The sequence below is a fragment of the Pristiophorus japonicus genome, chromosome 4 (genome assembly GCF_044704955.1).
Source record: "Pristiophorus japonicus isolate sPriJap1 chromosome 4, sPriJap1.hap1, whole genome shotgun sequence".
NCBI classification, from domain to species: Eukaryota; Metazoa; Chordata; class Chondrichthyes; family Pristiophoridae; genus Pristiophorus; species Pristiophorus japonicus.
In genome coordinates, this window is record NC_091980.1 from 85,172,310 (window position 1) to 85,199,014 (window position 26,705).

At 42.8% G+C, this 26,705-nt stretch overlaps 1 protein-coding gene across 1 annotated transcript in view; it reads right to left on the bottom strand.

The window, feature by feature from the left end:
- The window catches only part of ccnjl (cyclin J-like), a 105,947-nt gene extending 80,052 nt beyond the window's left edge, over window positions 1-25,895 (bottom strand). The window contains exons 1-2 of the mRNA XM_070878396.1: window positions 25,668-25,895; window positions 22,492-22,702 (exon numbers count right to left, since the gene is read on the bottom strand). Of these exons, the coding sequence (XP_070734497.1) occupies window positions 22,492-22,702; window positions 25,668-25,784 (328 nt within the window). The 5' untranslated portion in view covers window positions 25,785-25,895. The remainder of the gene's footprint in view (window positions 1-22,491; window positions 22,703-25,667) is intronic.
- Window positions 25,896-26,705: the final 810 nt, after the last annotated feature.

The window sequence follows — 26,705 nt, forward strand, 5'->3', positions numbered from 1 at the left end:
GTACACCTGTCAACAAGGGTGACTGGAATTTTTTCCACTCAAACCCAGAGCACTCTAAGCCAATGCCCACAACAGATAAGATGGTCTTAAGCTGCCTGAACAGCAGAGAGCTCACCAGTGTTCAATACTGCAGTTTTGGTTTCCATATTTGCAAAAGGATATACTTGCTTTGGAGGCAGTTCAGAGAAGGTTCACAAGGTTGATTCTGGGGATGAGGGGATTGACTTATGAGGAAAGGTTGAGTAGGTTGGGCCTCTACTCATTGGAATTCAGAAGAATGAGAGGTGATCTTATCGAAACGTATAAGATTATGAGGGGGCTTGACAAGGTGGATGCAGAGAGGATATTTCCACTGATGGGTGAGACTAGAACTAGAGGGCACGATTTTAGAATAAGGGGCCTCCCATTTAAAAACAGATGAGGAGAATCTGTGGAATTTGCTGCCTCAGAAAGCTGTGGAAGCTGGGACATTGAATAAATTTAAGACAGAAATGGACAGTTTCTTAAACGATAAGGGGATAAGGGGTTATGGGGAGCGGGCAGGGAAGTGGAGCTGAGTCCATTATCAGATCAGCCATGATCTTATTGAATGGCGGAGCAGGCTCGAGGGGCCATATGGCCTACTCCTGTTCCTATTTCTTATGTTTTTAAATTCTGCAGATTTAATTGGTTGGCAATACCTCTGAGTATACTCGGGGTTCTTACTGCTGTAGTCGTTGCTACTAACTGGGGAGATCCCAGTTAATAGTAAATGGACTAAAGTGGTGCTTATTTTCAAAGAGTGACCGAGCAGATGCAGGCATCTATAGATCCATTTTTCTTGCTTCAACTGGGTAAAATAATGGAACTGATTATCGGAAGTAAATTGGATGGTGAATTTGCAGCCAAGCTCTGGACAAATCTACAGGGAAGAGTGCGCACTCCACATAAAGCAGATAGAAACCCAGTGGATTTATCAATAGCTTGATTTGGACACTCTTAAGGATGACAATCAGTTTCTTCACATGCCAAGACAACCAGCAGCCTAAAAGAAAAAATGGGATTGCATCCAGGATGAATCACTGCTTCTAGGGGGAGAACAAAAAAATTGTCAGGAGGAAAATGAGAGAGATGACAAAATATTTATGTGGTACAAATACAACCACATTTAAACAGAACAATCATTTCTGCAATCAGTTATAAACAAAAAGAGTCTGAAGTAAGGAAATTCCAAGTAGAGATGTTAAACAGACATAGATTATGTTGTTCTACTTAAGAACCCTCCTGCACATTGATGCATTTCTCGCTTCTAAATCGCCGTATTATAGGAAGGACGTGATTGCACTAGAGGGTGCAGAGGAGATTTACAAGGATGCTGCCTGGAATGGAGAATCTTGTTTTAAGAGGACAGATTGGATAGACTGGGTTTGTTCTCATTGGAACAGAGGAGGTTGAGAGGAGACCTCATCGAGATGTACAAAATATTGAGGGGCTTGGACATAGTGAATAGTAAGGGTCTATTTCCATTGGTGGAGGGGGCTATTACGAGGGGGCATAGTTTTAAGGTGGTTGGTGGAAGGTTTAGAGGGGATTTGAGGTGGGGGGGGGCTTCTTTACACAGAGGGTTGTGGGGATCTGGAACTCGCTGCCTAGAAGAGTGGTGAATGCAGAAACCCTCATCACTTTTAAGAGATGGCTGGAAAGACACTTAAAGTACTGTAACCTGCAGGGTTACAGACCTAGAGCTGGTAATTGGAATTAGACTAGATGATCTTTTTTTGGTCGGCGCAGATATAATAGTAAGTACTGCAGGGAATAGAATACAACCAGGGTGATCTCCTGGACTAGTTTCGATCGCCTGGATGGGTCGGAGAGGAATTTTCCCAGATTTTTTCTCCCTAAATTGGCCTGGGTTTTTATATCTCCCAAGAGATCACATGGCTCCGGGTGGGGTGGAGTGTAGATGTTTTTAGTATAAGGGGTGTTGCAGTGGTGTGGGGTGGATTGGTTGGGCTGGGTGCTCTTTGCCTTTCCGTCATTGTTCATGGGTTTGTATGTAACCTTTAGGGCTGCTGACCAAGGGCCGTGTGGCTCTTTGTCGGCCGGCACAGACACGATGGACCGAAATGGCCTCCTTCTGCACTGTAAATTTCTATGTTTCTAAAGGAAGCATTTTCACTATCAATGCATTCTTTAAAAAGCCTGTCTTTTTCTTCATTTTCAAGATTGTTTGATTTAATTCAGTTTTAAGATTTAGCACATTTTTATTTAAATGTACTGTGTTAACTGGGAGAATACTAGTCGATATGTATGTACGGTGACTCTCCTCTTGGCTTACGCAAGTGGAACCTGGGCATTTGGGCATTTTTTTAAAAAAGCCAAGTCACCCCCAAGGCAAACTACCCCACAGTGCTCCAAAGCAACAAATCTATGACAAAAACTTTCAGCTCATTCCTGGTGCAGCCAGAAACTATAAATAGAACTTTACTAATTTAAAATCTGCGCTTTAATCTATAGATGTCTCTCATCAGGTCAATGAAATGACAGACCGGAGATGAAAAATGGAGATCTGGGGCTTTCCCCAAGGCTGGGGCAGTTGAGCCAAACATACAAAGAAGGTATTTATTTTTTTTTTCTTCTCACTTTCTCTCACATGGCAGCTGTTGATGATTCTGTCATTCTCATTTACACCTCATCAAGACTCATTTTTTGTTTCTTTACTTGTCCCATTACCATCTCCTTTTTGCCTTGCACCATCATCCCTATTGTCTCTCCTGCCTTCCATCCTATCACAAACCTTCCCTTTTGTTTGTTTCTCCCCTTCCCCTGCACTTGTTTAAAACCGGTTATATCTCTAACTTTTTCCATTTCTGACGAAGGATCATCGACCTGAAACGTTAACTCGGTTTCTCTCTCCACAGATGCTCTCTGACCTGCTGAGTATTTCCAGCAATTTCTGGTTTTATTACACAAGGAAGGTCTCAGGTCCAGGGATATTTCGGATGCGGAGAGAGGTGCTTGTTATTGCTTCTGATCACCTTCAGTGTGTTCTTGTTTGCTCCCTGGCAGCATGTTGGGTGAAATACAATTCTGAACGTCAGATAAGCACAGAATCAGGCTCAGCAGTGATGCCTCCCATGACCAAACAGCCTGCCAACATTCCCTGCCTCCTACACAATGGACCAAAAGGTGAAAATGAAACTACACTCCAGAAGTCAACTGTCTTAGGACAACAGGGCAAAAAAATTAAAACATGTCACAACATGCAAGCAATTTATACCATCATTCTAACAGAGTATGGTAGCCTAGCAGTTATGGACTAGTAATTCAGAGGTCAAAATTCAAATCAAACCGAGACTCCAGGATGGTATGTTGCCTCCCTGGTGCAAGGGTCAAGGATGTCTCGGAGCGGGTGCAGGACATTCTGAAATGGGAGGGAGAACAGCCAGTTGTCGTGGTGCACATTGGTACCAACGACATAGGTAAAAAAAGGGATGAGGTCCTACGAAACGAATTTAAGGAGCTAGGAGCTAAATTAAAAAGTAGGACCTCAAAAGTAGTAATCTCGGGATTGCTACCAGTGCCACGTGCTAGTCAGAGTAGGAATCACAGGATAGCGCAGATGAATACATGGCTTGAGCAGTGGTGCAGCAGGGAGGGATTCAAATTCTTGGGGCATTGGAACCGGTTCTGGGGGAGGTGGGACCAGTACAAACCGGACGGTCTGCACCTGGGCAGGACCGGAACCAATGTCCTCGGGGGAGTGTTTGCTAGTGCTGTTGGGGAGGAGTTAAACTAATATTGCAGGGGGATGGGAACCTATGCAGGGAGACCAGAGGGAGACAAAAATGAGGCAAAAGCAAAAGACAGAAAGGAGATGAGGAAAAGTGGAGGGCAGAGAAACCCAAGGCAAAGAACAAAAAGGGCCACTGTACAGCAAAATTCTAAAAGGACAAAGGGTGTTAAAAAAGCAAGCCTGAAGGCTTTGTGTCTTAATGCAAGGAGTATCCGCAATAAGGTGGATGAATTAACTGTGCAAATAGATGTTAACAAATATGATGTGATTGGGATTACGGAGACGTGGCTCCAGGATGATCAGGGCTGGGAACTCAACATCCAGGGGTATTCAACATCCAGGAAGGATAGAATAAAAGGAAAAGGAGGTGGGGTAGCATTGCTGGTTAAAGAGGAGATTAATGCAATAGTTAGGAAAGACATTAGCTTGGATGATGTGGAATCTATATGGGTAGAGCTGCAGAACACTAAAGGGCAAAAATCGTTAGTGGGAGTTGTGTACAGACCTCCAAACAGTAGTAGTGATGTTGGGGAGGGCATCAAACAGGAAATTAGGAGTGCATGCAATAAAGGTGCAGCAGTTATAATGGGTGACTTTAATATGCACATAGATTGGGCCAGTCAAACTGGAAGCAATACGATGGAGGAGGATTTCCTGGAGTGCATAAGGGATGGTTTTCTAGACCAATATGTCGAGGAACCAACTAGGGGGGAGGCCATCTTAGACTGGGTGTTGTGTAATGAGAGAGGATTAATTAGCAATCTCATTGTGCGAGGCCCCTTGGGGAAGAGTGACCATAATATGGTGGAATTCTGCATTAGGATGGAGAATGAAACAGTTAATTCAGAGACCATGGTCCAGAACTTAAAGAAGGGTAACTTTGAAGGTATGAGGCATGAATTGGCTAAGATAGATTGGCTAATGATACTTAAGGGGTTGACTGTGGATGGGCAATGGCAGACATTTAGAGACCGCATGGATGAATTACAATTGTACATTCCTGTCTGGCGTAAAAATAAAAAAGGGAAGGTGGCTCAACCGTGGCTATCAAGGGAAATCAGGGATAGTATTAAAGCCAAGGAAATGGCATACAAATTGGCCAGAAATAGCAGCGAACCTGGGGACTGGGAGAAATTTAGAACTCAGTAGAGGAGGACAAAGGGTTTGATTAGGGCAGGGAAAATGGAGTACGAGAAGAAGCTTGCAGGGAACATTAAGACGGATTGCAAAAGTTTCTATAGGTATGTAAAGAGAAAAAGGTTAGTAAAGACAAACGTAGGTCCCCTGCAGTCAGAATCAGGGGAAGTCATAACGGGGAACAAAGAAATGGCAGACCAATTGAACAAGTACTTTGGTTCAGTATTCACTAAGGAGGACACAAACAACCTTCCGGATATAAAAGTGGTCAGAGGGTCTAGTAAGGAGGAGGAACTGAGGGAAATCTTTATTAGTCGGGAAATTGTGTTGGAGAAATTGATGGGATTGAAGGCCGATAAATCCCCAGGGCCTGATGGACTGCATCCCAGAGTACTTAAGGAGGTGGCCTTGGAAATAGCAGATGCATTGACAGTCATTTTCCAACATTCCATTGACTCTGGATCAGTTCCTATCGAGTGGAGGGTAGCCAATGTAACCCCACTTTTTAAAAAAGGAGGGAGAGAAAGCAGGGAATTATAGACCGGTCAGCCTGACCTCAGTAGTGGGTAAAATGATGGAATCAATTATTAAGGATGTCATAGCAGCGCATTTGGAAAATGGTGACATGATAGGTCCAAGTCAGCATGGATTTGTGAAAGGGAGATCATGCTTAACAAATCTTCTGGAATTTTTTGAGGATGTTTCCAATAAAGTGGACAAAGGAGTACCAGTTGATGTGGTATATTTGGACTTTCAGAAGGCTTTCGACAAGGTCCCACACAGGAGATTAATGTGCAAAGTTAAAGCACATGGGATTGGGGGTAGTGTGCTGACGTGGATTGAGAACTGGCTGTCAGACAGGAAGCAAAGAGTAGGAGTAAATGGGTACTTTTCGGAATGGCAGGCAGTGACCCGTGGGGTACCACAGGGTTCTGTGCTGGGGCCCCAGTTGTTTACATTGTACATTAATGATTTAGACGAGGGGATTAAATGTAGTATCTCCAAATTTGCGGATGACACTAAGTTGGGTGGCAGTGTGAGCTGCGAGGAGGATGCTATGAGGCTGCAGAGTGACTTGGATAGGTTAGGTGAGTGGGCAAATGCGTGGCAGATGAAGTATAATGTGGATAAATGTGAGGTTATCCACTTTGGTGGTAAAAACAGAGAGACAGACTATTATCTGAATGGTGACAGATTAGGAAAAGGGAAGGTGCAACGAGACCTGGGTGTCATGGTACATCAGTCATTGAAGGTTGGCATGCAGGTACAGCAGGCGGTTAAGAAAGCAAATGGCATGCTGGCCTTCATAGCAAGGGGATTTGAATACAGGGGCAGGGAGGTGTTGCTACAGTTGTACAGGGCCTTGGTGAGGCCACACCTGGAGTATTGCGTACAGTTTTGGTCTCCTAACTTGAGGAAGGACATTCTTGCTATTGAGGGAGTGCAGCGAAGATTCACCAGACTGATTCCCGGGATGTTGGGACTGACCTATCAAGAAAGACTGGATCAACTGGGCTTGTATTCACTGGAGTTCAGAAGAGTGAGAGGGGACCTCATAGAAACGTTTAAAATTCTGACGGGTTTGGACAGGTTGGATGCAGGAAGAATGTTCCCAATGTTGGGGAAGTCCAGAACCAGAGGTCACAGTCTAAGGATAAGGGGTAAGCCATTTAGGACCGAGATAAGGAGAAACTTCTTCACCCAGAGAGTGGTGAACCTGTGGAATTCTCTACCACAGAAAGTAGTTGAGGCCAATTCACTAAATATATTCAAAAGGGAGTTAGATGAAGTCCTTACTACTCGGGGGATCAAGGGGTATGGCGTGAAAGTAGGAAGGGGGTACTGAAGTTGCATGTTCAGCCATGAACTCATTGAATGGCGGTGCAGGCTAGAAGGGCTGAATGGCCTGCTCCTGCACCTATTTTCTATGTTTCTAACTAGGGCAAGTTGTGAAATTACATTTGATGAATCGGGTCATTTGTGAGATGGCGCCAGAAAAAATGGCCATGAAAGCTGCTAGATTGTTGTAATAACCAAACTGGTTCTTAAACATCCTTCAGGGAAATGACCTGCCACCCCAACCTGGTGTGGCCTACATGCGACTCCAGTCCTACACTATGTGATCGACTCTTAATGCCCTCAGGGCAACTAGGGATTAGCAATAAAAACTGCCTAGTCAGTGTCACCCACATCCCAAGATAAACATGGTTCTTCAGCCTGCCCAAATAGGTTCCACCACTTTTCAAAAAGATAATGTCACTTTAACTATTTGACCTTGCTACAACAATCTACTTTTCACCTTTTTAAAATATATATAGATGTATGAAAAACCAGCCTTGTAAAAAAAAAAAATGAGATTCAATCCAACATAGTGGCAGGGAGCAAACATGAGGAATGTCAGAAACCCAAGAAAACCAATTACCCGGGATTTCTGCGAGCTGCTTATAAAAGTTAATTTACAGCACAAATTTCAACCCATTTATAATCATTAAGCCTGTTAACCAGAACGCCTCAATTAAAAAAAAATAGAATTGTTGTTACGGCGATGAGAGTGACAATTTATGCAGCGTGCTAAGCAATGAAACAAATTAGAGGAAATATTATGCTTGGATCAGGATTACACAGAACTAGTGGAGCTGTATCAAAAATCCCACATTAATGGAAAGAATGAAGTAATTTGCTCCACAGGAATTCTATCCGGGATCAGGTATGTGTTTGCCTTTTATCTGAAGCAATGCTCATTCCCCTCAAGACTACTTTATTCACCAGATAGATATTTGAAGGGAAAGGATTTTTGGTGAATGAGGCAAAAATATGATTAGGATGATCCATTTTCAGGCATCTTGAGAACCTTTAACTGACCTCTATCTGACAACATATAATATATTTTTGCAGCTGCTACAAACTGATAGTAAAGACTCTGGTTCCTCTGGTAACAAAAGCATGCCTCCCTCTCTTGTTTTCAGGCTAACGCACCACCCTTACACTTGACAGTAATGGATTGCTATTTAAGACTATTCACGGCTCCCAGGGGCAGGAACTGAATTATAAATTGTGATATAATAATCCAATCAGCATGACTGTCTGGTTCAGCATGGGTAATGGAGCCGGTTTCACACCAGGCCACAACTGTTCACACCCAGCTCTTGGAATTTGGTTGAACAAACTGGAGCTTCATACTTCAAACAACTCTTGCATTTCACACAACTAAACTGTTCACAGCTGCTTCAATTTGGCCAACTGCAGCTATTTCTACACAACATTCGTTCAGTTTCTAATCTTCAATCAAGACACCAGCTCTATAGCAGCCACGCATTACAAAAGGCTCGAGTGTGGCTGGTAGGTGATGATGATCTCCGCGCTTGCTAGTTCCAATTTTAATTACTGAAAAAACACTTAACCATGGGGGGAGATGGGGGCAGGGCAGAGATCCTGCCACTTTTTTCTGATAAGCGCTATAATATTATGCTGCACTATAGGCCGGTCAGTTTCTCCTTGGTAATGGGAAAGCTTTTAGTAACAATAATCAGGGACAAAAGTAACACTCACTTGGACAAGTGTGGATTAATTGAGGACAGGCTGCACAGATGTGTTAAAGGCAAATCGTGTTTAACCAACTTGGTCACATTTTTTGATGAGGTAATGCAGTTGACGTGGTGTGCATGAATTTCCAAAAGGAGTTCGACAAAGTGCCACATCATAGGCTTGCCAGCAAAGTTGAAACCCATGGAATAAAAGGAACAGAGGCAGCATGGAGACGAAATTGGCTAAACGACAGGAAACAGAGTAGTGGTGAACGGTTGTTTTTCGGACTGGAGGAAGGTATACAGTGGTGTTCCCAGGAGTCGGTAGAGGGACATGATTAGGGCCCAGGAGAGGCGTGAGTTCCGGGCCAGGGGCCTAGGGGCCGCATGGGCCATCCCACACTGCGATATGTGTGCACACTAGGTCCGTGCAGCAGAGCTGGTCTCCAGTCATCTTGGTTAACCCTTGCTACTGGACCAAGACCTAGCTCTGTCAAGCCGTGTGGTGGCTGGTGTGCAACGGCCAACATACATTAAAAAAATCCACGCACAGGCATCATCCACCCCTCAGGATGTAGTTCAGGACCTGGAATATTAGGTCCTGCATTGAAACACCTGTGAACTCATCCTTTTTTAGCGTGGAAGCAAGTCATCCTCGTTTCGAGGGACTGCCTATGATGATGATGACGAGGACCACTTCTTTTCTTGATTTTTATTAATGACTTGGGCGTGGGTGTACAGGGCACAATTTCAAAATTTGCAGATGACAAAACTTGGAAAACTTGGAATTGTCCTCCTCACTGTTCAGTGACGAGGACAGACAGGCTGGTAGAATGGATGGACATGTCACAGATGAAATTGAAAGCAGAAAAAGTGTGAAGTGATATATTTTAGTAGAAAGAATGAGAGGAAATATAAACTAAAGGGTACAATTCTAAAGGGGGTGCATGAACAGAGAGACATAGGAGTATGTGTGCACAAAATTGTTGAAGGTGGCAGGGCAGGTTGAGAAAGCAGTTAAAAAAGCTTACGGGATCCTGGGCTTCATGAATAGAGGTATAGAGTACAAAAGTGTGGAAATTATGATGAACCTGTATACAACACTGGTTCAGCCTCCACTGCAATATTTTGCCAATTCTGGGCACCATACTTTAAGGAGGATGTAAAGGCCTTAGAGAGGATGCAGGAAAGATTTACGAGAATGATTCCAGTTACGTGGATAGACTGGAGAAGCTGGGATTGTTCTCCTTAGAGCAGAGAAGATTTGATAAAGGTATTCAAAATCATGAGGCTGGACGATGAGAAACTATTCCTATTGGCAGAAAGGTAGAGAATCAGAGGACACAGATTTAAGGTGATTGGCAAAAAAACCAAAGGCGACATGAGAAAAAAATTTTTTATATAGCGAGTGGTTAGGATCTGCAATGCACTGCCTGAAGGAGTGGTAGAGGCAGACTCAATCGCATCTTTCAAAAGGGAGTTGGATAAATACCGGAACATTTTTTTTTTGCACGGCTATGGAGAAAGGGCAGGGGAGTGGGACTAGCTGAGGTGCTCTTGCAGAGAGCCGGCACAGGCTTAACAGGCCAAATGACCTCCTTCCATGCTGTAACCATTCTATACTAGAGCTACCAATCTTAGCCCTCTGACTGCGCTGTCCAAAGACTCATGGAAACGCCAAGCACTTTTTAAATCTAGGTCAACACCGCACGGAGTTCATAACATCAAACTGAAGCAGTGAAATGATCTGCTTTAGCATGGTTTTACACCGTTACCTTCCACAGTTGTAACAGGTGACACTAAAATAGCGGTGTGAACCCAAAGTAAATTTTAATAAAACAAAGGAAACGCAAAATTTTTATTTTTTTTTGAACAAAAAGGAATCCATACAGAATGTTGTGGGTTCAAGTCCCACTTCAAAGACTTAGAACACAAACCAAGGCCTACACTTCAGTGCAACACTAACGGAGCACTACACTGTCAGAGGTTCCTTCGTTCAAAGGAGACCGTTAAACCGAGGCTTCATCTATCCACTCAAGTGGATATGCAAGATCCTATGGCACTATTCATAAAAGAGCCGGGGGGGGGGGGGGGGCAGGGAGGGGTAAGGTTCTCCTGATGTCCTGACCAATATTTGTCCACCATCAGTAAAACAGTTTATCTGGTTATTATCACATTGCTGTTTGTGGGACCTTGCTGTATGCAATTTGGCCGCCGCATTTCCCTACATTACAACTGTGAGTACACTTCAAAAGTACTTCACTGGCTGTGAAGCACTTTCAAATTACTGAGGTTGAGAAAGGCAAGACAGAAATGCACATTTTTTTTGTTTGCTATATGACCCAGGATTTGTTAAAGTTGAGGATGTCTAATGCTTACAAAACTTACCAAAACTATAGTGGGATACAGTCACATCCAACTACTGAAAGTGCTAAGTAACAAGGCCCTAAAAACACTTGCATACAAATGTGTTTTTTTTTTTAAAAAACATAAATGGAAAATTCAAAACTAAGTCTGCTGCCTCCCAACAGCCCTACTTCTCTCTCCTGTGGTTCTGAAATTGAACACAAATTACAAATGCCTCAAAATGTACTGAAACTTTACCTCTACAGCCCCGGGGAAAGTCCAAGGAATAGTCCCAGGTTAAATTCTTGTTCTCATTTTGCTCATTTCACTGACACCACTGGTGAATTCTATTACGTTAGCTCAGTCTTCCCAAACCAGGAAGAAGAAAATAAACCCTGTCGGCATTCCAGATCTAAGGCCCCAAGTTTCCACACGCGGCGAAAAAGGCGCCCCTCAGAGCTGGGCGCCTGTTTTTCGCGCCGAAAACGGCGACTGAAAAAAAAACCGCGGTATTCTCGAGCTCCTTGCAGCTCGATGTCTGCTTGACGTGGCCCACAGGGGGCGGAGCCTACCACTCGCGCCGATTTTGTAAGTAGGAGGGGGCGGGTACAATTTAAATGAGTTTTTTTGGTGCCGGCAACCCTGCGCGTGCGCGTTGGAGCGTTCGCACACGCGCAGTCTGAAGGAAACATTGGCACTCGGCCATTTTTAAAAGTGCTGCAGAAAAAGTGAAAATTTGTTTCTTGAACCCTTGCAAAGGCTTGCATTTTAATTTTCTTGATATTTCTGTGTGTGAGGGAGTGCTTTTAGCAGCACTGCTGAATAAATCAGCTGCAGAATTAATGTTGGCTCTTTAACCAGTGTTACTGCAGCAACTGTGCATTTTAATTCAGCCTTTACAACTCGTTACCGTTTCAATCTCCACCACTCATTCTGTAATTAAAGATAGACTGTGATAAACGGGACACTTGCACTTGTTTGAGACTATTCAAATTCTTTGTAGCTGTTCAATTTTTAACATTTTTTAATAAAACCACATTGCCCTTCCATGATCAGCACTGAGGCTGCTTGCTGCTTCTTGCCCCTGCCATCGGGACCGACGCCACACCGCTGCCTGAAAGGCCTGCCTGAAGCACTTTCACACAGGTAGGAACATGGTTTATTTAATCTTTTCTTTGCTTATAAATTTTTATTCAGGTTGGATTTATTTGTATAATATTTGTATAAGTATAACTAAGGATTTATTGTAGAATTTAATGACATCCCTTCCCCACCCCCTCTCCCCCCCACCTCGTTCCAGACGCCTAATTTGTAACCTGCGCCTGATTTTTTAATGTGTAGACAAGGTTTTTTCAAGCCTACAAAAATCTTCACTTGCTCCATTCTAAGTTAGTTTGGAGTACGTTTTCACTGTGAAAACTTTCAAATCAGGCGGCAGTGGCCGGACACGCCCCCTTTTGAAAAAAAATTCTGTTCAAAAGTGAAACTGTTCTACCTGACTAGAACTGCAGAAAACTTAAATGTGGAGAATTCCGATTTCTAAGATACTCCGTTCTCCACCAGTTGCTCCTAAAAATCAGGAGCAAATCATGTGGAAACTTGGGGCCTCAGTCACTATCCGTTGATCCCCTACTGAAAAATGCATAAATGAACATCGGATGAATACAAGACTAGGCTCAATTATAATGCTGCCCCCAACCCCAAAACCATAGTTGAAAGGTCTGTTGACATTCACTATCTGGATTCAGCCATGAAAAATGACCAAATGAACAGGGCATCAGATACCTCCAAGAGTCAACAATTTAGCTTGCAATAGTGAGGAAATTCATCACTTACTTCTATGCATGCAAACAGGAATAGTTCAAAGGGGGGAAAAAGTCCCAGGAGGACAAGACACTACAAAGACTGTATAAAATGTACTTTGAGTTAATTAGGTGGCAAATAACTCCTCATAAATATGCAAATGGGTACATGAATCACAACTAGTTTTTCTTTTTAAAAAGCACCCTGTGTTTAATGAGGGGAAGGAACAAAGGTGTGTTGACTTCACTCAACTGCTGTGGGTTTCTTTTATACCTGTGCGCTCCTCTAACAACTTCAGACATATTCCAGATATCTTCTACACTCCACCTCTTTCCCCACACCCCCTTCCCCCTACCCCCATTAAAAAGTAGAAGTCTCTTCAGTTGCAAAGAACTTAAACCACATCCAATTGCTGGAAAATGGCCCGCTTCAATTCAAAGAGGCTGTTAACTTGAAGGTGGCCACTACAACTCCCCTTATTTCGTAGTCCCATTTACACAATAACTATGGTCCCAAATTTGGCCCATCTATTTTTTTTCGCTGCACTTACTAGAGATGCGCTGACTTCGTAGGCTGAAAACGGTGGCAAAATGATCTCCTCGGATGTTGGCCGTTCTATTGACTCTCCCAGGGCTTGCCGCAGCGTGGCCAGTCGATTGGGGTGGGGGGGGGGGAGCTAGGGCCCGGCGCACAAAACAGTGCCGGTAGCTGTCTGTATGCACAGTAGCTCCTGCTGATGATGATGATGCGTGCTGCAGCATGGGACCCGATGCGTCCCGCCCCTACCCTGGGCCAAGTGGCCTGCCGCACAGGTCGGCCCGCTGCCTTCCCGGGCTAAGGCTACAACAAACAGGTTAGTGCGAGAAGAGTTTTGATCCCGGGAGGGAGGTTTTGATCAGGGGGAGGGGGGTGGGTGATAACTGTGTAGCCAATAATTTTAATTAGCTTACTCAAGACTTTCCTTAACCCTGTTGATGAAAATACTTTCCTACACAAAAACATAAGAATTACGAGCAGGAGGTACTTCTATTTTTTATTTGGATATTTTGAAAAAATTATGTAAATATGTTTTGTCTCTACTACTTTTATTTTTGTAGTTTAAGCTTCCATGAATGCTTCTGTTGCACAGTAAATTAACTTTGCGAAGTTTGTCATATGATGTCTTGTATAGTTGTTTTATCCTATTCACATTCTTTCGTCAAATCATTAGTACCTATCATTCTTAACTCTCCACAAGGATTTTCTGTGCGGCCACAAACGTTGGCCTAAGTTAGTTTGGAGTAACTATTAGCTGTCCAAAGTGGTCTAAATGGCCAAAGCGGGCATAGGTGGCTGGTAACGCCCCCTTTTGAAAAAAAAACTAAAAAAATCCTAACTAACTCACTTACACTGGCTCAAATTGAATATGCAAAATGGGGATTTTTAAGATACTCCAGAAAAATCAAGTTACTCCAAAAACAAACAGAGCAACTCCTGGCTAATTTTGAGCCCATTATAATATTGCTGGGCATAGGGCTGCCGCTGGCTGCAGCACTGCAACTTAAATGCAGTCCCAACAGGACTCAGATCAATAAAGCAAACATTGTTGTCTCCATTGGAAATGATTCATGTATTACAACAAATGGATGAAAAACTTGTATTTATATAACATGTCTCAAATATCCCAAAAGCACTGAATTGTGTTTTAAGTGCAATCATTGATAGTGTGTAGACAAACAGTAACCAGTTTGCACACAGCAACATCCTGCATATGGTAATAAATCATATAATCTATCTTTGGTGGTTTGGTTGAGGGAATAATATAGGCCAGAATCTATGCATCACAGTCTCAAGCTCCAAGAATGGGTACATGGCTCCCCTGATGCTTTCTTTGATAAAAGCACTGCCTAGTGCAGCACCAAGTAATACCAGACCAGAAGGTCCCTGGTTAAATTTCTGGACTGTACTAAGTTTGTCAGCAGGTGGGCTGCTACAATGGACTTCAGAATCCTTGAGCGAAACAAAAAAGGAAAATCAAATTCAACCAGAATTGCTATTCGCAAATAAAATCCAATCTGCTGGAACTGTGATTGTGTGCATGTTAGCTGAAGACAAGATCAGCCTCAGTTGTGGTGCCCTCCCCCATATTTAAATAGCATAGTCAAATTTCATCATATAAAGAATGCCTACTTGAGAAAATTGCAAGGGGGCAGTGAATTCCCATGGAGCCACACCACAGCAAGGAGTCAATGTCCCAAGGGGAAATAAATTCAAATTGCAACTTAAAAATGGGACTCATTTGTGAATCTCTGCTTGTCAGGTTAAGAGTTTTGATTGCAGCGAGCTTGATATGCAGAGCTTGTCCCAGTCCTTTGCACTCCTTGAACAATCGGGCCTCAGTATTCTGCATCAGAACCCAGCATGCCAGAGACAGGTACTTAATGACAAATTTACAGAGATCTCTCCAAGATAGGACTTTGTTATAAAATAAAGTCACCTATACCCAATATGATTATGCAGCCTAAGAGGTAATTGCATGCAACACAATACAAGGAGACACCTACCAAGTACAAGCCCTAGCCTAAAGACCTGTGCACATAACCCAGGCCGACACTTCACTGCTGTACTGAGAGAGTGCTATACTGACGGAGCTGTGCTCTTTCCGATCAGACATTAAACAGGTAGACATGGAAGATCCCTTGGCACTATTCAAAAAAGAGCAATGGAGTTCTCCCAGTGCGCTGATCAACACTTATCCATGAAACAAAAATATATTTGGCAAATTCTCATTGCTGCTTTTGGGACCTTGCTGTGCGCAAAATGGCTGTCACGTCTTCCTACATTACGAGTGCAATTACACTTCAAAATTATTTAATTGACTGAAGCCGATTGGGACATCCTGAGGTCATTAAAAATGCTATATTAATGGAAGTGCTTTCATGCTTATATATAATATAGAGGGAGTTCCAAAATGGTTGGATCAAAAGAGCTTTTATCAGTAATCCCACCAATCATGACAGATCACAGTCAATCAATTGATGGGTTTCCCCATTATGGGAGTTTGGCCATTCCCTGAAAACACATGTTTACCTCTCTGCCTCCACTCTTACAGGAACTCTGGTTCCCGTTAAGAATTTTAAAGATACTTGTATTAAACCAGTGCAACCAATAGGAATCACATCCATCTTTTGTCATGGCTGCACTTTGTAGTATAAATGCCAACAGCAGTGTAGACCCATGAATATCCCAGTTGGTCCCCATGTTTATACTCCAGGTGCTTTTACATAATTAATTTCCATTTTTCTTACTTAGGGAGACTGATGATCTCATGCTATTTTCCCCTTAAATTACATCTGCTATCTGTCTGCCCACTTTACCAGCCTAAGTCCTCCTGAAGTCTGCTACTATGGTCACTATTTACTAAAGTGCTAAGTTTTATATCACAGACAAACTTCAAAATTGTACTCCCTATAAAAAAAGAAAAGCAATGGTCCTAATATGACTTCTGGGAGACCCCACTGCATACTTCTCCCCAGTCAGAAAAATATCCATTCACCAGTATTCTCCGCCTCCTATCCCTTAGCCAATTATGTACCCAAGTTACCACCGTCCCTTTAATCTCAGTTTTCCTTTTTTTTTGTATCGGCTAAGTGATCAAAACCCTGCAAATAAACACTCAAAACATCTGATAAATTTAATTTACTGAGGTGACAAAACTGCTCAGACAATACCAGTACACAAGTCATCCCTTTCCATTTCGATTACAAGTCTCAGCTTGTAAATACTATACACAGACTGAAATTAATTCCCAAAACAGGGTTATCCTCAGTTCAATCACTTGAGCTGCCTCAGTCTAGGAAGAGCAGCACAGTTTAACCAGAGCGCAGCCAACCTTTCTGTACACTGGCTATATTGCACGACACGTCATTTCGCTCATGCACAGACTGGTTGACAGATTCGCCATTGCGGTGCTGACATGATGACATCACAACAAAGACAATAGTTATTTATATACGTAACAGCATCATGATGTCGGGTCGCACCAGTAAATGTTCTGCCATGAGCAAAACAGAATGTTTATTGGACCCAGGGGGACTGGCAGCAGTCAAGAAAGACCAAGTAAAATAAATTGGTCTGGCAGGACACTGGTCTTATAATCCAGTACAGGTATCTTCCTGTTCCCACTGGCTGCGAGACCAGTGTACTACATGTGCCAGGAGCCTAAGAACCATAGAAAAGCAGCTCTAGGTGGTCTTCGTTGGGGCAGTAGTGGCGGCCACTGCAACTTTACCTACATATGGCCCTGAAATTCCATTTTGGCCTTCCGGAAGGCATTTGAGAGAAAAAATCTGCACCCACCTTAAGCTACTGCTCATGTTCGATTTTTCAATGCTGAGGCCTCTCCTGACTGCCAGTCGCAGCACGTGCACATTGACGGGTGCGCAGGCATACAACTGGAGTCACATGGCTCTAGGCAGCCAATCAGGTAAAGTATCATAGTAATAGGAGTTCCACAGGGTCCTAAACTCCTATTACTATCATTGTGATAGAGCCGAAACACCCAAAATACTGCCCCAAACACCCAAAACACCAATCAAAAATAGAAAATAATTACACTACATTCATTAAATTAGTTATTAATGTCTTTAAAAAAATAATAATTTCCCTTTTTTTTTTTAAAAAGTTTTTTTTAAAATAAACTTAACATTGTGAGGAAGGTTTTTAATGCTAAAAATAAAGTTATTAAAACATATTTTATATGTTTGTGTTTAAAAGACTTGCGCCTGTAAAAGTAGGCTATGCGCCTGCTTTTTCAGGCGCAAGATTCTTGAGGACATTTGTAAGCATAAATATCGGAAATTTCCACTTACAAATGTCCTCGGTCCCAAGATGCGGCCATCTGTCAAGTCAGAAACTTGACAGATCGGAAATGCCAGTTTCCAGCGAGTGCGACTGAAAACCGGTATTTACAATGCTTTCCCAGGTCCGTAGGGACTCCGTACGGACCCGGGGAGGCCAGAATTGTTGGCCCATCAGTTCAAAAGTAAAAGCCAAGCAATGAGAGACTTGAGATATAATAATTGTCATCAGGATCCTGGGCTGCAGGGTGAAGAAATCAAAGAAAGACTTGCATTCATACAGTGCCTTTTACGACCTCAGGACCTTCCAAAGCTTTTTACAGCCAATGAAATACTTTAGAAGCATAGTCACTGTTGTAACATAGGAAATGCTGCAGCCAATTTGCACACAGCAAACAGCAACGAGATAATAACCAGATAATCCGTTTTACGGATGTTATGGAAATATTGGCAAAGACACAAGGAGAACCCCCTGCTCTTTTTTGAATGTTGTTGGATAGGGATATATATTGGCCAGGACACCAAGGAAAAATCTCATGCTCTTCTTCGAAATAATCCCATCGGATCTTTTATGTCCACCTGAAGGGAGAAACATGTCCTCAGTTTAACATCTCATCCAAAGACTGCACTTCCAAAAAGCAAGGTTTCCACTCCTGCTCACTATCTAATGGCCCCTGCTATAATATGCCCAGGTGGGGACAAAATCAGCTGTGATGCTATCCCAAGGCTGAATTGCCTCAGTGCTTGGGTTCACACATCCAGAATGACCATTTACACGAGGTAATGGACACCTGGTGTTTGTGGAACCATAATCCAGCATGCTTCCACAACTTTAGGAGGGAGGAAGCAATTGGAGAGGGGGAAAACAAAATGTCTGACAATGAGCTCAGTGCTATAATCTTTAAGCACAGGCATGTATAATTCTGGGGGGAAAAAACAAATTTACAAAATCACGAGCTATTTGAGATAGTAGAATAGCAGTGACCTTTGCAATAGACTGGAGCATAAAAAGATTACCTAAAGCAACTGTTTTTGCAAGCAAACATTATCTGCTCACGTGGCAGGCAAATGACTAATGTAAAAATTTAAGAGTTATTTTTGGGCCTCTTCAAAGGTTTTATGAACAGTTCAATTAAGAGTTCTGTAAAGCTTTGAACAATCACATGACTTCTACTTCTCCTGTTGTCTTTGTACTATCAAGTAGACAACTGCCAAGGCTGCTGAGAACTTTATCACAATGATTCTGCCGCCCCCATGGAGCAGCACATGCTTAAAAGTGTGAACAAACTTCCTTCAATGGCAGCTTGAAGGAAAGTACCACCCTTCCTCACACTCAGTACATTTAAAGTCAGTAATAAGTGGACTGCATAGACAATACCAATCACGATCAATCACCATTGATCAACCCCCACCCCCCCGCAACATTCCATGGTCCCTGAGGTTTTTAAACTAATAGGTGCTGGTTTCAAATGGATCGCTGTCCATTTAGGGAGAAAATAGCCCAGAAGTGTCCTGCATCATAAGGAGACAACGCAAATTCCATCTGCCCGGCACGCATTTATAAGCACATAAAAACTCTTGGAAACATTTAGATTTCCAGAAACGTGCCTTCTAGGCAGATGTTGGGAAAACGAATTGATCAGATTCCTCCTGCAAGGCTGAAACTTCAGACAGCAAATATGGTGAGCAAGACAGACTATTAAATCTCAAATATGACATTCTAAAAAAAAAACAGGGAGATCTGGTGGGGTGGGGGGGGGGGGGGAGGAAAACGATTGATTTTCTAACTATATTGAATCATCATAACCTCTCGCTAATTTAGTGTACTGCCCAGTCGATGTGCTAGAGCCATCGACAGGTTTTATGCACTGGTCAATGCCAAGTTAGCTAATCTTCGCCACAGCAGCAAATGTGCTATGCAAATGGCTTCCACCAAGATATGGGGCGAAACAGAGGTACAGATCATCCATGATCTAACTGAATGGCAAAACAAGCTTGAGGGGCTGAATGGCCTCTGTTACGCAAAATGTGTACAAGTTTGAATACTGATGCTACCTGGCAACAATATGGACACTTCTCAGCCATCTGATGAAGCATCACAAGGCATTGAGTCATGGGGGTGGGGGGGGGGAAGAAAGAGGGTGGAATTGACACTGCCCTTGCCTCCTACAACTCAATCACAGAATTCCTGTCAGCATTCTTGGAGAAATATATCACATCATACCTTCCTCCCCCAACTCCGAACAGCAGCACTGTGCCAAATGACCTGCACAGGCAGAAAGAACATCTTAAAGGGGCATTACTTTGAGTAGGCTTAGCTCCTTAGGCAGCCCGTGCTATCGCAGTTGCTGGGGAAAAGTTAAAGCTGCAGTTGGCAAGAATCGCTGTTTCAGCAAACGCAGTTAATCAGAGATTGTCACTGCAAAATAATGCTTCAATTCATTAAATTTGCTACAATGAGAGAAGATATGGTGACATGACATTCAAATTTCACATTACAAAGGCATAATTTTGCAAGGTTTTATGACTGGTGCAGCAACTGATTAGCAGCAAACACGGGCGCAGAGATGGGCTACATCACTGTAGCCCTTATTTTCTGACCCACACTAATTGCAAGTGAGGCTAAGAATTAAACCTGGGTGTATATGCTACAGCAAAATTATTCCGTAATTTTTTTTTTAAAAAAAGAACACTTCCCAATTTTAAAGAAAGTGGCTAATAAAATGGTGGAGTGGAACGAATGGCCCACTCCTGTTCCTACGTAAACCTTTAACTTTTTATTTCTGCTGAATAAAAACAAAGTATAAATGCTGGATATGTGAAATAAAATAGAAGACTTAACCTATAACTGTGTGACCCAAATATTTTCAGTACTTTCCGCTTGTATTTTTTGATGAAAGTTTCTGTTGTGATTTTCTGTAATAACTGTTTTCATAGTACTTACCCATTCTCCCTCCCCCTCCACACTCTCACCCCTGCTATTCTTGACAACTGATAAAAGGCTGAAGGTCACTGAAACAGAATGTTAAACTGAAAGATTTAAAGCAAAAACAGAAAATGCTGGAAACACACAGTAGGTCACTCAACATCTGCAATAAGAACAAGCAGGTTGATGTTTTGGGCTGGGCCCTTTTTAGGGATTCCGATGACTTATCCAGTAATTTGCTGACAGACTAGGAAAGGTCCCAGGTTCAATTCCCAATTTGTGCTGAGTTAGCTAATCTCAGCAAGTCAGTAACAGAAAATTAGAACTTGCATTTATATAGCTCTTTTCATGACATCAGGATGTCCTAAAGCGTTTAACAGCCAATTAAGTACTTTTGAAGTGTAGTCACTATTGCACTGTATGAAAATGTGAGCCAATTTGTGCACAGCAAGGGCCGCACAAACAACAATGTGATAAATGACCAGAAAATCCATTTGAGTGATCCTGACTGAAGGATAAGTGTTGGCCAGGATACCAGGTGAACTCTCCAGCTCTTCTTCAAAAAGTGCCATGGGATCTCATGTCCAACCAAGGGGGCAGACAGGGCCTCCGTTTATCATCTCATTCGAAAGATGGCACCTCCGACAGTTTAGCAACCCCTTAATACTGCACAGAAGTGTCAGCCTAGAGTATTGCTCAAGTCTCTGGACTGAGGCTTGAACCCACAATCTTCTGACTCAGAGACAAGAGTATCACAGAGGCAAGGCGGACACCTTAAGCAGGGGCTTCAAAGGCACTGGGTTCGGAAAGCTTGGTCCATGTTCCCACCTGCTGCCCCGATGACTCAATACCCTGACACTCATGAACAAATGGACAGCTGGAGGAATGGTACCCAGCATAAGTCAATGCCTTCAAGTAGAGATAAAATGGGGGGGGGGGGGGGGGGGGGGGGGAAAGAAAGCGAGACCGAGAGACCAAACACTAATTCTCTCAATTAAAAAAATAAACTGTTCATCATGAGCTTGGAAACAAATTTACTCAGTTGAATTTCCAAAAAGATTTTCAGCAAAGGCCAACAGCAATGCTACACAATTTGACATCACAGCACAATTATTGTTTCAAAGGACCGTAATGATATCTTACAATCATAATCACCATTAACCAGCTGCAGTTTTATACTCCTGCGACTTGATTTATTTTCTCGAATTGCACTAAGGGGTTCAGTTACAATGCAATTGTCGGTGTAATTTGATTTGAACATTGCAGAGACACTAAACTCTTAATATAAACTTGGAGTCAGGGCCCACACTAACTCCAGAGTGTAAATTCAGTGCAATGTCAAATCTGGTTTATAAAGTGCTCAAGGGGTCACCTAACCTTAACTAAAAAGTGTTTAAAGTAAAGATTCTCCCTTCCCCACTCTCTAAACACTTACATGTCTACTTATAGTAGACAGCTCTGCCCATGTGTATTTTCAGGCCTGTGGAGAACTCTCTGTTGAACAGGCCAGTTAAAAGTTCCAGCCAGATAGGAGTCAAGTAATGTACACACAGATTGCAGCTACTGGTCTCAGGCTGGTAGCTACACTACAAATACATCCCAAATGGTGTAACGGGCTGGATGTAACAGTGTTTCAAGTAACATTTTATTCACTTGTTGAAGAGGCAAAGCCATGTAAGGAACATAATAGTATGACCGCAGTACTGAAACGATTTGGGCAGAGCACTCACTGCACCATACAGCAAAAAAGTTAATCAATTTAAAAACAATGTATTGTATGTGTACAGCAAACCCATGACTTACATTGAACAGAATTAAATATTAACATTTTATGCAGTCCTCAATTACTTTCTAGATACAGCATAGTTCAAATGTATTTGTCTTGAATGTCCTCAGGATGAGATACGTGGTCCAAAGTCCCTCATTCCTTTTTAAATTGGTTAAAATTCAGAAAGGCATGTATATGAAATGGACAAAAATTTTCTCAACATTTGCACTTCAACATAGGTCAACTGCAACTTTATAAACAGATCACCTTATGATAAAAAAAAGTAGCAGCCATCAATTCCAAAACCTGGCAAAATGATTTTCAAATTATACTTACTGTTCAAGCAGCTCAATTAAAAAAAAAATCATACTTACTAGCTAGAAGGAGGCAAGAAAGGGCAATGACATAAAGCTGTTTTGCTGCAACATCGTAGTGGTCCATGAAGAGGTCTAGTAAGTAAACAGCGAGGTGACGTGCTGTGGGGCAGAGCTGGTAGCGATTGCTCAGGATGGCGAGAAGGTCAGCAAAATAGCGGCGCAAGCCAATCTGTGGTGAATGAGCCTTGTAGACAGGCAACTTCAGTTCCTATGCACACAATGCAAAAGAGCAGAGAAAAGAAAAGGCAGCGTCAAGTGTGTGTGCCTTGACAGAAAGAATACCTAGAAGCTCTCGCTTGCCACCTGCTAGTAGGGTCTGGCTGCTTAGCAACAAAAGCACAATTTTTTTTAACTACAGAGAACAGTTGTTGGAATAGGATTTACACCAGGATGGAAAAAAAAACGCAAAGCACAGCCCTTCATTGGGAAGTATGTAGTTGTGGTAGGAAAACCTCAACATAAAATCAATGCACAAAGCCCAAGCACAGAACCAGGCCACGCTCCAGTAAGCTCAAGGCTTTTCAGAGCCTGCGTCAAATGGCACATTTTGCAATGAATGAACAGCTGCATGCTGAGCTTGGTGAAGCCAGAACTTTGATGCTTACAGGTGACCCTCATTATGGTAAATAGAAAGCCACATTTCAGTCAGCAGTCTAACTGGCAGCAATCGCACAACTCAACTTTACCCAACAGGATAAAAGGAAAATCACAAGAAAAAGGATTCACGCTTGCCATTTGACCCCCTTCCAATTGTTTTCCAGGATCTCTTCAATTTCTCTCACCCATTTAGACCTCCTGGTGGGATAAGAAAGAAGTCCCAAAATTTATATTTGTTGTTTTAACACCTACACCTAATTTACTTTTCCCATGGTTTGTGTTCAAGACCAAACTGGAATCTCAAGAATGCCTAGCAACATGACATTTCTCATCACTCAGCAGAGGAAAAATTAAGATTTGAAAATAAAATGTTTTCAGTGCAATACATACTTGTTAGAAATATTAAAGAGGAAAAAGCTTATGATGTAAGCCACATCTGACTAGCTCAATAAGTTTAGTTTTTAAATTAATAAAACCACTTAATTTGCTAACTTGTAAAAGCCTCCAATTCAGAGTCTGAATACATCAAAGTTTCACCCAATGGTTATTTTAACAAACCAAAGAGGAAGTCCTGTGTACAATCTAGTAAACTGCATTGGATTCAGAAGGGCCTGTATTGTCAGCAAACAGTTGGGTGTTTTGGACCTAGGCTGTAGAAAGTAAAGAGTGATGTTGTGCAACTTTGATTTGGATAGATTTAACTGCCAGTGTTTCACATAAAAGTTTCATACCTGGGAATTATTCCGTTTTGGAAATTGCAAACAATGCTAGAAATTAGGTATTTTACTTGTAATGTTCCATCAAGTAAGTCAACCCAAAATCTTATTTTGTTGCAGCTGCATTGTTATAAAATGAAATGGATAGTTAGTAATGAATTAACATAAAACTCAGACTAGCTTTTCACAGCAACATAATGGATAAACTCAAATCTATCAACTATTCTGTTATGACACAGCAACTGTATTTTAGCCTGCAGTAATTCTCAGTGATTTAAAAAAAGCTAATATTTAATTTTGAAAGCCAAGAATTGTGAGTAATTAAATAGAAAGGAAATGCACCATCGCCATACAAATCTCTAATTACCATAGGAAATCTTCACATCCTGGGAACAGTTTGATATAACTACTAACATCTGTAAAATAGGACCTTACAACTTCCTACATACAGGGTACAACTGTTCAGAATATAAACACTTTTTGGTAAATGGATAAAAAAAATGTAAATATTGATATGATAAAACAAATCCCCATTACTAGTTGTTCATTCTGCATATTCTGCTTCTTGAAAGGCAACTAAACTCTGGTGCTGAAGCAATCGTAGATTTCTTTCCAATGTTTGCACGAACTGTGCCTCAGATTATTCGATTTTCATATCAGTCACCAAATGGTAACAGCAAATCACCTCGCTCAATAACCCAGGTGGCTTAGTAAATGTTCATAGTCCTTGGATCACAGAAATAAAGACTAAGTGAGAAACATCACAAGAATTAAACAGAATGGAAAATCAATAATGTAACAAAAGGCATAAATACTGGATGTGAAGCAAAAAAATGTTCAACCACCAAATAGAAAATTATGTTTTTACTTATAACATACAGTTCTGTAGTCCCTGTTTTAAGTGTTTAGATTTAAGCTTTTGTACATCATTCACACAAGCATTAATCAAAGGCAAGTTTCTAAGAACCCAAATTCTCAGCTTAAAAAGCCAGTAACATGTATTATGACATCAAATAATTGTTGGACACTGAATCACCGTTTTGCACTTGTTTCACCTTCTAAAAGCCCCCATCAGGAGCATTAAATTGCAGGCAGATTTATATAGGAGAAGTAAACTTTTTTGCATTCATCAGTGTCTTCAAAATAGCTTTTATATTTTAAAAAAAGATACCTTATGGAATATTGTGCGTGTTTAAAGGGACAGTTCTCAGATTTGTTTCCCATGAGCGCTAAAACAAAACAAAGCAGGGCTGAATATTAGTTTGATACTACACTGAAAGAAAAGTTAGAAAGGACTTTTAAACAGGAAAGTATTTACCGACCACAATTAAATAATGTGTGCGTGTGTGGTGGGGGACTGAGTACTTTAAACAGACAACATTCTTTACACACAGTCAAAAGCAGCGTTTAAAAAGCATTCGACAATTTCATGTACAAAACAAATGCCGAGTAACTTTCCAGCTACAGAACCCAAGTTTTGAAACTTTTAAAGAGACGCGCCGAACAAAGGGGCAGTTAAATGGCCCGGGGAGGGAGGGAGGGTTTAACGGGCCAGGGAGGGTTAAACGGGCCGGGACCGGGGGCAGTGGGTGTGGGAGGGGGAACGGATTCAATAACGGGCCGCAGCTCCAGACTCGGATGCACATCCTCTCACCGCAGACCCTCGGCTTCTGACTCTGGAAAGAAGTTTAAGCAAAGCGAAGGACTCGCCGACCGGGCTCCGCTTCAAACGTTTCCCCGGAATTGATGGACGGACGGCCGGCCCTGCCCCAGCCCCTAACCCCTGGACCTAGCCCCTAACCCCTGGACCTAGCCCAGCGCCCTCCGGCCCTAGCCCCCAGCCCGGACGAAAGCGCAGACCTTGACTCTCAGCGCCTGATGGATGTCGGCGGCCAGCTGCCCCTTCCACCACTGCTCCTCCGGCTCCATCCTTCCCATCCACACAAAGAGGCCTTTCCGATCCGAGCACGCTGGCATCCGGCAGCGGCGGCCGGGCGCTGAGACTGCCCCACAGGGCCTGAGAGGCGGCTTGTGGCGCAGCGGAGAGCCGGAGCCTGAGCTCCGCTCCAACCGAACCGCAGGCTGCCACTCCGGCCAGCTCAGCGCATGCGTCAACAGCCCGCCCGCTGGAGGGGCGGGACCACAGGTGGACATGGGCGTGGCTACTGGGGGACATGGGAGGGGCTACAGGGGGACATGGGCGGGGCTACATGAGAGAGGGGCGGGGCGACGAGGAAATGGTTTGGATGCTGGGATATGTCGTTTTGCTACATTAATCATCATCATCATAGGCAGTCCATCGGAATCCATGAAGGAGTTCCAAGTCGAGCGCTTGCTTTGAGAGTCTCGTGTCTGGCATGCGGACTATGTGGCCTGCCCAGCGGAGCTGATCAAGCGTGATCAGTGCTTCAATGCTGGGGATGTTGGCCTGGTCAAGGACACTAATGTTGGTGCGACTGTCCTCCCAGGGGATTTGTAGGATCTTGCGGAGACATCGTTGGTGGTATTTCTCCAGCGACTTGAGATGTCTACTGTACATGGTCCATGTCTCTGAGCCATACAGGAGGGCGGGTATTACTACAGCCCTGTAGATCATGAGCTTGGTGGTAGATTTGAGGGCCTGGTCTTCGAACACTCTTTTCCTCAGGTGGTCGAAGGCTGTGCTGGCACACTGGAGGCGGTGTTGAATCTCCTTATCAATGTCTGCTTTTATTGATAAGATGCTCCCGAGGTATGGGAAATGGTCCACGTTGTCCAGGGCCACGCCGTGGATCTTGATGACTGGGGGCCAGTGCTGTGCGGCGAGGACAGGCTGGTGGTGGACCTTTTTCTTACGAATGTTTAGTATAAGGCCCATGTTTTTGTACAACTCAGTAAATACATCGACTATGTCCTGGA